The 15908-nt window shown below is 35.0% G+C and overlaps 1 protein-coding gene across 6 annotated transcripts in view; it reads right to left on the bottom strand.

Annotated features, from left to right (window-relative positions):
* The window catches only part of NT5C3A (5'-nucleotidase, cytosolic IIIA), a 42154-nt gene that overhangs the window by 16072 nt on the left and 10174 nt on the right, over positions 1–15908 (bottom strand). Inside the window, exons 1-3 of one of the 6 annotated variants that reach the window (XM_005673266.3) lie at positions 4487–4812; positions 3709–3804; positions 13–60 (exon numbers count right to left, since the gene is read on the bottom strand). The exons of 1 other annotated variant lie outside the window; for it this stretch is intronic. In XM_005673266.3, coding sequence (XP_005673323.1) covers positions 13–42 — 30 coding nt within the window. In that variant the 5' untranslated portion in view covers positions 43–60; positions 3709–3804; positions 4487–4812. Of the gene's footprint in view, positions 1–12; positions 3805–4460; positions 4815–15908 lie in introns of those variants that run through there. 4 more of the 6 variants (XM_013985729.2, XM_021079154.1, XM_005673265.3 and 1 more) reach the window with 4 other exon arrangements.

Here is a 15908-nt window from a genome sequence, read left to right as displayed (position 1 = left end):
TCAAATACCCACCATTTTCACAGCAGAATCTTGATTAGGCATTTCTTGTTATCCAATCTTCTGGATTTTCCCAGGTGATGTCACAGTAAGAGAGAGAGAAAAAAAGTACATGTGACATACATACATTTCAGGCTCTTCCTGTATGTTAATGACATACTAGGGTGGTACTTTTGGTTTGACTGAAATACCAAGTTATTGAAGGCATCTTTTTTCTTTCCTAAGAAGCTCAGCAAAGATTTTACTCTATCTCACAGTTTGGGGTTAAAAATTTTGTATGGAGAATTTGCAGCTCTCCTATAAGAACTTATATAGTTTTAATAGGATTTGAATAAAGAGTTAAAGTGAAGTATATACTCGCAAAAAAATGCTTTATTGCAAGAATATCTTATCAACATCTTTCCACATGTAAGGATGAAGTCTGTGGGAAATTATGCATTATTATTACTGAAGGAAGATATAAACAGAATGTAAGAAGAAACATGATATACAAAAGTCAAATTTATTCTTCAATTTTCTCATATTAAAATCCTTAATTTTGTGATACCATGTGACCAAGAGCTGACTTGTGTTTGACTATACCACAGTGCCTGGCACAAAACAGGTATGTGAGAGTTTAACTGAATGATCATTTAAGGAGTTTGGGTGAAATTTACACACATCTATTTGTTAAACAAAAGAAGTTTTAAAAATACCTTATCATCATACTGCTTCATTTTTGCAGTATAAATCTTACAGAAAACTATTTATTTTTTTCCTTAATGACTTTATTTTTACTTTATTCCAGGTAAGCAAAATTTTGTAATAAAAACACTATTTAAAAAGGCTAAATTTAGTGAGGTGGAAAAACTTACATTAGACATTAGATCTGTGTTTTTTTTATAATAAAATGTGTGTAGCAGCACTGGTGGAGCTAGTCACTTATGGTGGAGCATGACAATGTGAGAAAAAGGAATGTAAATATTTCTATGTGTGACTGGGTCACCTTGCTGTACAGTAGAAAACCGACAGAACACTGTAAACTAGCTATAATGGAAAAAAATAAAAATGATAAAAAAGGTTAGTAGCAGATATATTTAAAAAGTACATAAAATTGGGAAATGTCTTATTTTAAAAATATTTCTCACCCTTCTTAGAAAGATTATAAGTTGATAGTCTTACAATTGATGGTATCTTAAACAGTATTTCCCAAAAGTAAGATACCTCCACTTTTTTACATCTGAAAAATAAGGGAATAGACACTGACTGCCTGGCAGGTCTCTTTCTTCATTTACAGAATCCAAAGCATAAAGTTAAATACTCATGATGCTCACGACTTTTCTTCAATGTTTAATATCTGAAAAGAGTTTCCAGATTTCTCAGACAGCATTAATTAAATAAAACTACTTTTATTAGCTTGAAAAAGAGGAAGGAGAACGTGTAAATGTACAGTGGAGTTTACAAAAATACCACATACTCTGAAACATTTGAAAAGCCCAAAGGAAAACAGTTTCAAGCAGTGAAATCTAAAATCTGGGAATCTAAAATCTTTTGTTACACATAGCCAAGCAGCTTAATTCCTCTTCACCCTCCACTCCCAAGTATGGCTATTTTTGGAGCATTCATTCATATTTAGTTAAAAAAAAAAAAAAAGCCAGTATTAGTAATAAAAGAGTTAATCATCTTTCTTATGGTCTCTTCATTATTTTATTTAAACAAAATATAACTGAAAACAAAGAGCGATCAGAAATTTGATAATGGACAGAGTCCCCGTAGTGTCTCAGTAGTAACAAACCTGACTACTATCCATGAGGACGCGGTTCGATCCCTGACCTTGCTCAGTGGGTTAAGTATCCTGCATTGCCATGAGCTGTGGTGTAGGTCATAGACATAGTATGGATCCCTCATTGCTGCTGCTGTGGTATAGGCCTGCAGCTACAGACAGCTCAGATTTGAGCCCTAGCCTGGGAATTTCCATATGCCTTGGGTGCAGCCCTAAAAAGAGAAAAAAAGAAAAAAAAAGAAATTTGATAATGGCCAACTTTTGGCCATTATTTTTGCTATGTAAACTTAATAGATTACTAGATGCTATGCAAATTTCAACTAAAGATATATTTCATTCTTCCTAATCCTCACTGGCAATTGACCAGTATTTATCCTTGTTTAAAGATAATCTCATACAAAGTGATACTGCAGTCCTAACAGAAAAATCACTATCATTATAGAAGTGTAAAGACCAAGGTATAAATGTCAGCATTCTGGCACTATTCTAAGGAAGACACTGAAAATTAGGGCAGGGTATTTTTAAACCAATAGGCTTGTAAACCTATACTTAGTATATAAAGTTCTGGCTTAAGTTACTTTGCCAGCAGTCATCTGCTGCAGATGCTTTAAGAGAAGAGCTGCTGAAAAAAAAACACATCAAGTGTAGAAGACAAGTTCAAAAATAGAAAATATTACCTTTGAGCTATGAACTCTCTTCTAAGAAAGTTTTGAAGTTTAAAGTATTTGGAATCTTTAAATGTGGACTGAAAAATGTGGAAACTGAAAAATATTTACTTTGTGTTCTTTCACTGTGAGGTTAAGGTCGCTACTGTAACAGTTTTCATTACAAGGAATATGTAGAACAAGGCTAAAGACTGAAGCAAGAGGTAAGAACTTCACTTGAATAACACTAACTTGATAACTCAAAAGTTTTAGCTATTGTGGTATTTCATTCTGAGATGTATTACACCCTGAAGTTTACAAATCAATTACTGAAAATTTCTGTATCTATATGAAAAAATTACTTGCCTTTATAAAAGTTTTAAAGTACCTATGTGAATGCAAATTGAGTATTTTATTTTTCAATTGAAGACTTTATTTTTCTATATCAGGGTCATGCTGATAACATATGTTCCCCATCCTTGCTTTTTAGAAATGTAGTATCTGAAAGTTTTGGTTACATTTTTGTACCATTCTAGTTTTCAGAACAAACTGAATGTTTTTAAAGGCCCACTTGACTGTGTCTTATGGGAAAGTGAAAAATATTAAATTTATTGATTTAGTTTAAAAAGTTGTGATTCTGCTTGAATTTTGATACTTGTAGAAACATATAAACTACATAATAAAGTAATGAAATTTTGAATGGTAAACTATACACACTTATGTAAGAAAATGTATGTATTACTGCAATATGGATTAGCAACAGTACTAAACATCTTACTGCACATCTCCAGCAACCTGTATAACTTGTCCTAAGCTTGGGTTTTTAATAAAGACACTTTTTAAAAATGTGATTAGCACGTGGAAAAAAAAATCAAGCAGTAATCATTATTTGTATAGCATCATAAAATCAGTTTCTTAGGGGCATTTAAAAAGAATTCTTCCTAATTAGATTTTCAAGGCAGCAGGTAAAAAAACCCCACAAACTAGAAAGTGAAACTTTCTCATGATACAAACATAAAACAAAAATGAAACTCGGCAAAAAGTAGATTAGAGATGGTGGTAAAAGAAAAGGGAACAGATTTTAAAGGCTAGTTATTTAAAAACTGGCCATTTATACCAATTTCCTTAAATAGTAAAACGTGGCTTCTCAGTCAGAATTTTATAGATACTTATGGGAAAATACACAATTTCAGAGCTTAGAATTTATTTATCTATCCTCTCCAATTCCACTGCTCTAATACCTAACAGTGTTTTTCAAGATGATAAACCAAGGCACATGGAAAGGAGGTAATTTGCACTGATTACCCTTAGAGCACTTGGAGTTCCTCTGTCCTTGAATTTGTCCTAGAACAACAGCATAGGTAGTAAGCAATATCCAGAGATGCAGGGCTTGGTTATAAGCTGCCAATAAAAACCAAGTAAACTACTTTAAGATATGGTCTGCTGCATTAGCTAGCTTAAGATAAGATAAATTCAATTATTTAGACTAAGTTAACCACAAAGTTCTAGGCTTTTATGGTAATATATATGTTTGAATCTTAATTTTCAATATAAAATGTGTTAGAGTCCTTACAGGCAATATCTAGCTTTTATCAATTTATAAAACATGCCAGTATAATCCCATTCCATAATACCCTGGATAAATCTTGCAGGCACAAAATAAAAATTAATTGTCTTTATTACTAGCCATAATAAACAATTTCTAATTCCAGGTACACAAAGCCTGTGGCTATCAGCAAAACTGAGTCACAAAACAACCAAATGAACAACAAAATTGTATCTTTTTTCCCCCCAAAAAGAGATTTCTGAGGGTACTTTGCTTTTTCTTAACATCAACAAGTGAAACAAGAAACTCTTAAAATTAGATCCTACAAACTGTAATTTCTGAGACCCAAGGCACTGCAAACTTTAACATACTCCTATCTTTGCGAACTACAAAGAAGTTTTGTGTTACACAGGATCATCTATTTTTATTTAATTTACATTTTTAAATGCATAAAATTTCGACATGACACTGAACCAAAAAAGAATTAGGTAAAGTTAAACAACAGACTCACTGTTTACATGAACTGCATATGCTTACCCTGAAGGTAACCGGAGGAGCTACCGCAGCAAAAGAAAATTCTTCCTGTCTGAGGCGTGCTAATATAGTACAAGGTGCAGCTGAGGGCGGTTCCAAAGCCTTGGCTATGCTCTATGCAAAATCAGTCTTGTGACGAATTACTACACAGTGCTTTATTATGCTCTGAGTTACAGGCTTGCTGGCTCTGAGCTAGTTACCAGTCTGTCAATAGAACATGATCAAATAGAAATAATGTGGCAGTTAAGGTAAATCTGTACTGTTAGAGCACTGCCAACTTGCTCTGGGAAGAAAAAAAGGAACCTCGATATTAACACTTGGAAACACTCCCTTCCTCATCATGTTTCTTGGTTGTCAGCGTATTTGTAATATGCATACTTTTCTCTATGAATGTTATATTTCAATACAAAGTGAAAAAGATTAGGTGGTGGCTGCCAGTTGCAGCGGGGAGGGGTGGGGTGGGGGTGGGAGCGAAGAGCTATTGCTTAACAGGTACAGAGTTTCAGTTTGGAAGATAATAAGAGTTCTGGAGCTGGATGGTGGTGGCAGTGTCACAATAATGTCAATTTTCTTAATGACACCAAACTATACACTTAAAATAGAAAATGGAAAATTTTGTTATGTATATTTTACCATTTTTCAAAGGTTAGCCCATTTAAGACATGAAAAATGATACGAAGCATAAAAGTGTGGTCAGTAGGAGGTTAACAGTCTTTACTGCAAGGCAGTGGGATTCAGAGTGATTTTTTATGTGTTTTTTTTTTTTTTTTGTAATATTTTCCTAAACTGTAAATTTCAACAAGACCATGCATAGATCTGCTAAAAAAAAAATCTGAACACAATGAAATTCTTATGGTTAAAAAGTTGAAAAAATTTCTCTTTCTGCTGCAAATAAAAGCAGTCAAACTGTCGTGAAGAAAAATATTTTTAACCTTTAAAGAGAAATCAGTCTCGTTTTTAACCTAAATAGTAGGATTAAATATGCTAATACCATGTGCCAGGGCCTGATAAGTTATGCTACAGGCTCCAGGAAGCTTTATCATCAGGAACATGGTCATGCTACATTTATGTAAATAAATATTATTTATAACACTCTTCTCTCTTCTAGGCTTAAGAGAAACTGAACCCACACAAAATTTCAGAAATCAAACTTTGTGAAGTAGCATTCTCTATTAAAAACAACACAAAAATTTTTTTAAACTTTTTAAAAAAGGCCACTAATACATTATCCAAACTTGGTATCTATCAAATGCTAAAAATTTGGCATTGCTATTTTATTTTAATAAGATGAGAAGATTCACAACCAACATTCCTCTTAGAGGAAGATCTTTTACATTCTAGTAATGGAGGCTCAAGGACAACTAGGTGACCCATTTTGAAAACACTTCTCTATCAAGTATGAATATGACGACTTAACTGTCCTGTAGTATATCAATATGCTTAGCAATGATAAGAATTTTAAGGATATCTCTTTGAAAGATGACTTTAGATGAATCGTGTTCAACAAAAACAACAAATAATGCTAGAGAGTTCTATAACCTTTCTGGAGGGGTATTTGGAAATACTATTAAGAGCTTTTTAGAAATATACATTCCCTTTGACACACCACTCTTATGTCCCAAGGACTTCACCCTAAGAAAATAAGGCAGTACACAAAGATTTAGTTGCAGGGATGTATGCTGCAGAGTTGTTTGTATTCACAGCCTCACCTGTGGCATATGGAAGTTCCCAGGCTATGGGGTCAATCAGAGCTGCAGTTGCCGGCCTCACCACAGCCACAGAAAGGCAGGATGCAAGCCACATCTGACCTATGCCACAGCTTGCAGCAGCACCAGGTACTTAACACACTTAGCAAGGCTAGGGATCAAACCCGCATCCTCATGGACACCATGTTAGGTTCTTAACCTGCTGAGCCAAAAGAGCAACCCCACAGAATTGTTTTATTTTTTTTATTTTATTTTATTTTTTTATTTTTTTTTGCTATTTCTTGGGCCGCCCCTGCGGCATATGGAGGTTCCCAGGGTAGGGGTCGAATCGGAGCCATAGCCCCCGGCCTACGCCAGAGCGACAGCAACTCGGGATCCGAGCCGCGTCTGTAACCTACACCACAGCTCACGGCAATGCCGGATCGTTAACCCACTGAGCAAGGGCAGGGACCGAACCCGCAACCTCATGGTTCCTAGTCAGATTCGTTAACCACCGCGCCACGACGGGAACTCCCAGAGTTGTTTTATAATACTGGGGAACTGTAAACAACTTAAATGCCCAATATCTAAACGTTTATTAATACAGGAAAAGTGAATAAATTGTGGTATACACATAAAAATTCTATAGCTCTCAAAAATGATTATTATAAATAGCTAAAATGCATTGTATGTTTACTGTGTGCCAGATACTTTTAAGCACTTCACATACTCCATCTTCATCAAAAAGTCTATAAACAATGAATGCTGGAGAGGGTGTGGAGAAAAGGGAACCCTTTTACATTGTTGGTGGGAATGTATATTGGTGCAACCACTATAGAAAACAGTATGGAGACTCCTCAAAAAACTAAAACTAGAATTACCATATGATCCAGCAATCCCACTCCTGGGCATCTATCTGGAAAAAAACATGACTTAAAAAGATACATGTACCCCAATGTTCATTGCAGCACTATATGCAAGAGCCAAGACATGGAAGCAATCTAAACGTCCACCAAAAGTAGAATAGATAAAAAGAGGTGGTACATATATACCCTGGAATATTACTCAGTCATAAATAAAAATGAAAGAATGGAAGAATCTGCAGCAACATGGATGGATCTAGAAATGATCATACTATGAGAAGTTAGACCGTGAGGGACAAACATCATGTGCTATCACTTACATATGGAACTGAAGAAAAGGATACAAATGAATTTATTTGCAGAAGAGAAACAAACTCACAGACTTTGAAAAATTTATGGTTACCAAAGGGGACACATTGGAGGGGTGGAGATAGACTGAGGGTTTGGGATAGAAATGTTCCAAAGTTAGGTTGTACAAATATAACTGTAATAAAATTCACAGAATTAAAAATACAGTAATGATGAAAAAGCTTGAAATATTGTGAGAATTACCAAAATGTGACACAGAGACATGAAGTGAGCAAATGCTGTTGGAAAATGGTGCTCATAGACTTGCTCAACAAAGAGTTGCCACAAAGCTTCAATTTGTACAAAATGCAGTGCACAGTGCATTTTATAATGAAGTATGTCTGTGTAATTTAATCTGTAAATCTTAATACTTCCCCCTTCATTATAGACAAGGAATCCAAGATCTGAGAGAAATCATGTGTTACTTATGTGACTTACATATATGAGCTGGAAGACTTTTTTTCTTATTATATCGGCACCGGCATTGTTTCTAGGCAATAATATAAACGTAACACTTAACATGAGAGGGCTAAAGATGTGTGTGAATGAGAACAATGTTTTGAAACCGTGCCACAGAAAGGGAATAAGGACACAAGCAAAGCGCATGCAAAGTACGGAATGAAAGAAAATGAGTTTTGTTTCAAATAGCTCTAGGATCTTTTTTTTTTTGAATGGAGATATAAAAGATCCCAGGAATAAGAGAAATCCTAAAGGCAGACTCTTCAGCAGCACAGTGGACTTTCAATCTCAGGACACAATGACTGGACCTTGTTGCCTCAGAGTTTCTTTATTCTGTCATAGAAACAGAAATTACTCATACCGTTCCTAAAACAAACTCTAAACCTGAAATCGATAGGACAAAGAGCAAAGAACTTACTGTACAGGGCTCAAATATATGGCAGATTTTTCTCCCCTTACAACTCTGAAACTGGCTGTCTTTATCAAAGGAGAAAAGGATATCCATCTGTATTTCTGAGTAACTTGTTAAAACATTCAGACACTGTCAATTATTCAATTAACTTGAAAGGCTAAAGATGAATTTTACCATCAAAAAAGTTTCTCGAAATTTTGAAATAATGAAAAAAATGAAAAAGCCCACCAAAAATCTATCAATTTAAATCTTAATAACTTATTAATCGATTGGTTTTGCCTTTAATCTTTGGGCAGAGAGTAAAGGGAATAAAGGTATTACATTAATTAATAGGTATATGAAAGAAATCATTTCATAATCCCACATAAAACCTGTGGTAAGTAGTTATTTCTCAATAATACAATCTATGACTTAACTATTAACTCACAGTTTACCAGAATCTAATTATCATTCCTCTATGGAATGAATTTTTAAACTTCAATCTGAACTTGACTAGGAAGTTATTCCAGACCAAACAATAGAGCCATAAGGAAGACAATTCAGTAGGAGGTGAGTTGTAATACTCTTCATAAGGACTCTTGCAAAACTTATTCTTGCTAATTACTACATGGTGTAAATAGAAAGACTTTTTTCATGTAGTTCTTTCTATTTATATGCAAAACATCTGCCTAGGCATTTGACTTCCCTCAAAACTCTGAAAAAGACAACTTCAACACTGTGATAGTTCAAAATAAAGCTCAAGGTGATATGTTTATCATGAATATGGTTTAAAATGTTTAAGGAGCAAAAACAGAGATGAAAGTAATACATTATTCTATTTTGGGTAGATGAATGTCAAGTAAAGATTTTCTCAGAAGCTTTTTCTCATTTAAAATCATTCTAAATATTTAACCTATTAGATGACTGTTGCAGAGTTGATTGCTGCAATTATGAATTTACACACACATCTACAAAGAGGAACACCTATGGTTCTAATTGCAATGCATTTCTTAAAAACGCTATGCAAGAATCTAGGACTGAGTAACTTAATTTTCAGAAATTCAAATGAAGTTCAAGAACACAATCTATATCTCTTTACTTTCTTACTTAAAAAGTAATAAATTCTATAAACTCCTTTAGAGGAAATGACATTTATGTTGCAATAGGTAGGTCAAGTTCAAGAAAATCAGATGTAAGACAATACCATAAATGAAGGAAGTCTTTCCTAACTCTCCTCTTAAATGCATCATGTTCTAATATTTCAAGATGCTCACCCCTGAAATTGTTTCTATTTTATTAGGTCTGCATTTCTGTGCCTAAAATGCAACAAGAAAAACTTTTGTTTTAATTTTTTTTTTTTTTTTTGTCTTTTTGCTATTTATTGGGCCGCACCTGCGGCATATGGAGGTTCCCAGGCTAGGGGTCGAATCAGAGCTATAGCTGCCAGCCTACACCAGAGCCACAGCAACACTGGATCCAAGCCATGTCTGCAACCTACATCACAGCTCACGGCAACACTGGATCGTTAACCCACTGAGCAAGGGCAGGGACTGAACCCTCAACCTCATGGTTCCTAGTCGGATTCGTTAACCACTGCGCCACGACGGGAACTCCTGGTTTAATTTTTAACTCCTTCCATATCACACAGTTGGTATTCTGTACGTTGAAAAGTAACAGTATTGTTTAGGATTGCTGTTTTGGCATGGGTTATATTAAAAATGGTAAAAAAAGAAAAAAGAGTTATGGTATTAAAGCTTTTATTATCAGTGTATTTCTATCCAGTATATTTTTAGATGTTCAGAGACAACTTACTATCCCTTCCTTTTGCTGTGCCAAATGAACTCATTTAAAAAATAATGAGTTCCTGTCATGGCTCAGTGGTTAACGAATCCGACTAGGAACCATGGGGTTGAGGGTTCAACCCCTGGCCTCGCTCAGTGGGTTAAGCATCCAGTGTTGCCGTGAGCTGTGGTGTAGGTTGTGGATGCGGCTTGGATCCCGCGTTGCTGTGGCTCTGGCACAGGCCGGCAGCTACAGCTCCGATTAGACCCCTAGCTTGGGAACCTCCATATGCCATGGGAGCGGCCCTAGAAAAGGCAAAAAGACAAAAAAAAATAATAATAATTAATAATAATAATAATAAGCTAAGAAAATAATGAAGAAAATTATTATGAAAGAGACTCAAGTTCATAAACTAATAATTTGTAGCAAAGAATTATTTGAAATTATATGGTGGATTAGTGGTTGATAACTTGAATTTTAAAAATATATAAACAGAAGAAAACACAAACTATAACCCTTTCAGAGTTCCCACTGTAGTGCAGTGGGTTAATGATCCAGCTTGTCTCTGTGGCATTGCTGGTTAATTCCTTGCCTGGCACAGTGGGTTAAGGATCTGGCATTGCCACAGCTGTGGCACAGGTCACAAACGCAGCTCAGATTCGATCCCTGGCTCAGGAACTTCCATATGCCGTGGGTGCGTCCAAAAAAGGAAAAAAAAAAAAAAAATCAATATAGTAAAATAAACCAAAGTACTATATAAAGGATATCTTGTACTTAGAAGAAAACAAAGACTATTTCTTAAAAGTTACATGTTCCAAAATAAAAGAAAATGAAAGTGTATATAATGCTACTACATCTTTAGAAGAAATGTACATGGCACATATTAAGTGACGTTTATGAAGGTAAAAGGAAAATCATCTATAGAGGAAAATCGTAACACTGTTATTTTTTTCTGTACTACATTTTCTCATTCTATGGCTGGGAGGATAAATTAGGGAGTAAGTTATACAAGCTATTTAAATAATATGCTATATTCTCCTATTCTGGCTACAGAATGAGTCATGATGTGTAAATGAAGAGTCATGTGCAAATTAAGGTCAGTAAAACTATTCTAAAGAATTACTACGTTGGCTTAAAGAAGCCATTTAAAGGTCTGAAAAGGAGGTTCACATTTACACTGCTCAAAAATGGAATGAAACAAAAAACGTGTAAAAATATATTTCTAACATACTCTCATGGTTAATATCATTTTATAAAAACCCTTGCAAATAAAAAAAAAAAAAACAAAAAGAACTCAGAGAGAAAAGAAGAAAATAAATGGCTAGTTATTTTAAAAGTTCAACTTCAAAAGTAAAAGAAATACTTTTTTAAAAACACCTATTATCATTTGGCAAAGATGAGGAAAAAAATGATACCTAGTCCCTGGAAAACACAGAGCCAAGCTATTTGAATATACTGTTGGTGGAAATATAAACTGGTACAATCTTTCCAGAGGGTAATGTGGCAACACATTCGGAAGGCTCTGACCCAATATTTTCATTTAAACAATCAAACATAGACATGCACAGATGCTACAAGAATGTTCACTGACTCATTATTTATCATAATGGGAAATGAGAAGCAATCTAAATGTCTTCAACAAGAAAGAAGCTGCTAAATAATTAATGATATCCATATATGATTTAAGAAAAGAAATATTACAGTCATTAGAATAAGTTTATTGTTAAGGAATAAATTAATAAGTGATAATCTGTTATACAGTATGATCTCATTTTGCAAAAAATGACACAATAGTTATATGTATACAAAGAGAAAGGAGTACATTTACTAAAATACGGAGTTTTTTTAGGTGGTGAAAATTGCAGATTACTTCTTTTTGCTTATCTAGATTTACTAATTTTATATCAGCATATACTATATCAAGAATAAAAAGGGAAAGAATCAAAAGGAAAATTAAGTCTAAAATAGGTAATTAAAAATGGAAGAATCCTTATAAAAAACTGGATCTTAATTCAGGTTTCATGAGTCCTTTATCATCAAAACGTCCCTAAAGCTGAATCAAAAGATTGGAAATCCACATGTGTAGACCCCACGAGTTAACTTTTCAAACTCAGTAATGAATAACATGATCTGTACTTTAAGTATTCTAGAGGAGACTCAAACGTAAGCTTTATCCTTTATAATAATTCATGTTTCTCATACAATTTTAGTGAAATTAAATCTCAAGAACTGAAGGGAGTTCCTGACGTGGCTCAGTGGTTAACAAACTCGACTATGAACATGAGGTTGTGGCCCTGACCTTGCTCAGTGGGTTAAGGATCGGGCGTTGCCATGAGCTGTGGTGTAGGTCAGAGACTCAGCTCGGATCCCAAGTTGTTGTGACACAGGCCGGCGGCTACATCTCTGCTTAGACCTATAGCCTGGGAACCTCCATATGCCTTGGGTGCGGCCCTAGAAAAGACAAAAAAAAAGTAAAAAAAAAAAACCCACAAAAAACCTCAATAACTGAAAATGATGTAATGTATGTGCCAAGCCTCCAAGTGTGCTACCTAGGTCAGCTGAACCAACTACAATTATGACAGCAGGCACGTTGGGATTAGTTTCTGTTTTCTAGAGTGTAGGTGCTCAGGTTAAAAACTCTTGCTCCAAATTTGGCATAATGCTGGACACCCCTTATTCCCAATCTTTTTAAAGTTAAGAAAGATGTATGATAAAGCTAGCCATTCAGTTTTTATCTCCAAAGCTGAGAGCTCCAAATGGAATATTGTTTAGAGAGAATTTTTAAATGCACTACTTAATATGAACCTACTATATGAGAATGACATGTCTAAAAGAAAGTTGGGAAAAGAACAGCTTTATTTACAGAAGGAAGAAAAAAAAGAATTAATATTTATTGAATAACTAGCATCTGGCAAAAATAGTTTGGCACTGAATGTATCTAACCTCTTTTTAAAATCTTAGTAACACCCAGGTAGATATTAGAATAATATACAGCTGGAATTCTCCCAAAGTGTAATTCTTTAAAATAAGTGAAATGAAAAATACAAAGACTAAACATACTCTACTGAACATACTGAAGGAAACAAGGTGGCAAGAGAGTTTTTGGGTGAATCTTCTCATTCTAGAGAACTAGAAACCAAGGTTTATAAAAATGAAATGTGTCCAGGCTAAACCCTTACAATGAGGCAGTACTGAGATTTGAACCAACGATTTACCAACTACTAAACTCTCAAACATCTATACATGACCTCATTCCCTCACAAGGTTGAAAACTGCTCAGATCACAGATTATATAACTTGTTAAAGAAAGAAAATATGGGAGTTCCTGCTGTGGTGCAGTGGGTTGAGAATCCAACTGTAGCAGCTTGGGTCACTCAGGCAGCACAGATTCAATCCCCAGCCCTGCACAGTGGATTAAGGGATTCAGAGTTGCTGCAGCTGCAGTGTAGGTCTCAGCTGCAGTTCAGATTCAATCCCTGGTCCAGGAACTTCCAAATGCCTCGTGAGGCCATTTAAAAGAAAAGAAAGAAATATATATGTATCTTAAGTAGGTAAACCACAATACTTATAATATACAGAGAATAACAGAACAATGATAATTGATCAATAATTAGATTTCCCTCTCCTGCCAAAAGTAGGAACATGTGACAAAATCATATACAGGAAACGGTTGTGTACCTAGGACAAATAGAATAAGTATTTAATTAGCTTAGAAAGATAAAAATTTTAAAGATGAACAATACGGTAACATCTTACTAAAGAAGTAATTCTCATTTTCACCTAGAAGCATGCTTTACTCAAAAGCTTCAAAGAGTTAGACCAAATGCTGGCTCTGCTACTTACTAGCTATAGTTCCTAAGCAAATTAACTGAAAATTATGATAATTACCAGCTGTACTGTGTTTTAAGGATTAAATTAGGTAAAACACACGGGTATATTTGGATATAAGTAAACACTCTCAAATTTTAGTTCCTTTTCCCTAGTTACAAGATAACAAACAGGGTAGGGTCAAACTCACCCCAAAGTCAATCAGTTTCTAATTATTTTCTAGTTCTAATGCTGGTGTAGTTCTCTCTTATCTTAGGGGAACTTCTGGAGGTTTCTTTTTTGTAACATTTCACTATGCTATAAAGGTAAGGTTAAGTTCTCAAACTTTTCTCATCTCTATCAAAATCGATCCACTGTCTCATTCCCTCATTCCCTCGGTGTGACAGAGAAATCAAGATAAACCGACAAACAGTTCACAGGGGAAGACTCTGTAATATGATTTTTTTGATGATAGTACTCTGGACCCACACTCCAAGTGGGACATCTGAGGTAAGGTAAACGGGAGGGGTGTGCCGTGACTAGGCTTCAGAGAAGATACAACAGAGGCAGGAAGGATCTTGCAGGAACCCACATCGTCTTAAACCTATGACTACTTCCACCTACTTACAAGCAGGAACTTGCCAAACACATTAAGCAACCCTCCAACAACTGCAAAACAACTTTGTAATCTATTAGCAAGTGAAATGAAGAACATATTTTGAAAAAAATAGACAAATGGCATTTACATCTGTATTGGCAGAAAAACGTCACACTTGGTTTAAATTTCTAGGTTAATAATGGTTTTTAGGAGAGGAAAAATAATTTCTCCTCTACTCTTCCAGGTTCTTTCCTGAGGCATGCCCTGTACTAAAACAAACAAACAAAACAGATTAACAGAAAAAAAAAAAATCGTACCTATGAGAGCAAGCACAAAGATAGGAGACCCAAAGAGAGCCAGGCAATAGAGGCTTTTATACCATATTGAGCTAAGGAGAAAGAGGTAGGAGCCTGGGACTTCAAGGGAAGGAAGGCAATTCAAAGCAGGAGAGGAAGAACAAACAAACATTTACCAAACACTTGGTAAACAAACATTTGTCCTTCCATGCAGGTAAGTCTATAAGATGAAAATGTAATCTCTGGTAATAGCTCTCTTTCAGGTCTCCTTTCTAAATTTTTAGGCATTTAAGGAGGTAAAAAGCTGTTCTTGAATCCACTGAGTCTTGATTGTCTTCAGCTCCAAATAATCCACATGCTGAAATGGCCTTTTTGGGTGCCATATTATGCTCCCTTTCAGGCTTAAACCACAGAGAGTAAACATCCAAGTGCATTGACAAGTTAATTTAAAAATGTAGCCCTGGGCCACAGCAGAGGGAGAAGTCTGCCACCTGCTGATACAAAACAGAACAGGGAATAATTTCCCTGATGCTTTTCTTTAAGGGAGGAAACCTATCGGGTAAGGTTCGTTACATTAAATTTCAAATAAGTTATTATATGAAGATATAATATACAACCTCTAACTTAAAGGAGAATAAAGATTAAAATATAATTTCAGATTTCCTGTATGCTTCTTAATTCAATATATAATGCCATGCCTGAATTATTTTAAAAGCAAGTATAAGAGAAATATATGGAAATGATTTAACAAATTATAGGGAACATTCAAACTGCTTGAAACATTTAAAACTGCTATGAAAAATGAGAGATAATCCAAGACATTTTGAAAAATCATAAAATCTGTGGGGAAAGGAAAATAATTTTCCCTCTACCCTTCTAGGTCCCTGGCTGAGACCTGCCAGGAATAAAAGATCAACAGGAGAAAAACAAGTTTAATAACATGTACAGTATACTTCCTGTATACATGGGAGATACCCAGGAAAACTGAGTTAGCTCCCAAAATGGCTCAAGCCATCACCTAAAATGCTGTCTCTAGCTAAAGACAAAAGACGTTGGGCAGGGGAAAGCCAGGTTTTCAGGCAAAGCTCAGTAAACAGGGGTGTAGTTTTTATGTGAAGTTAAAACCTTTAAAAAAGAGTTTCTAAGATTCAGTCATCACACTCTTCCTGGTACAGAAAGGAAGATGCCCGTAAAAA

Source organism: Sus scrofa, chromosome 18 (genome assembly GCF_000003025.6).
Source record: "Sus scrofa isolate TJ Tabasco breed Duroc chromosome 18, Sscrofa11.1, whole genome shotgun sequence".
NCBI classification, from domain to species: Eukaryota; Metazoa; Chordata; class Mammalia; order Artiodactyla; family Suidae; genus Sus; species Sus scrofa.
Note: the sequence above shows the minus strand (reverse complement) of the source record. Positions and strands in the feature narration are given on the sequence as shown.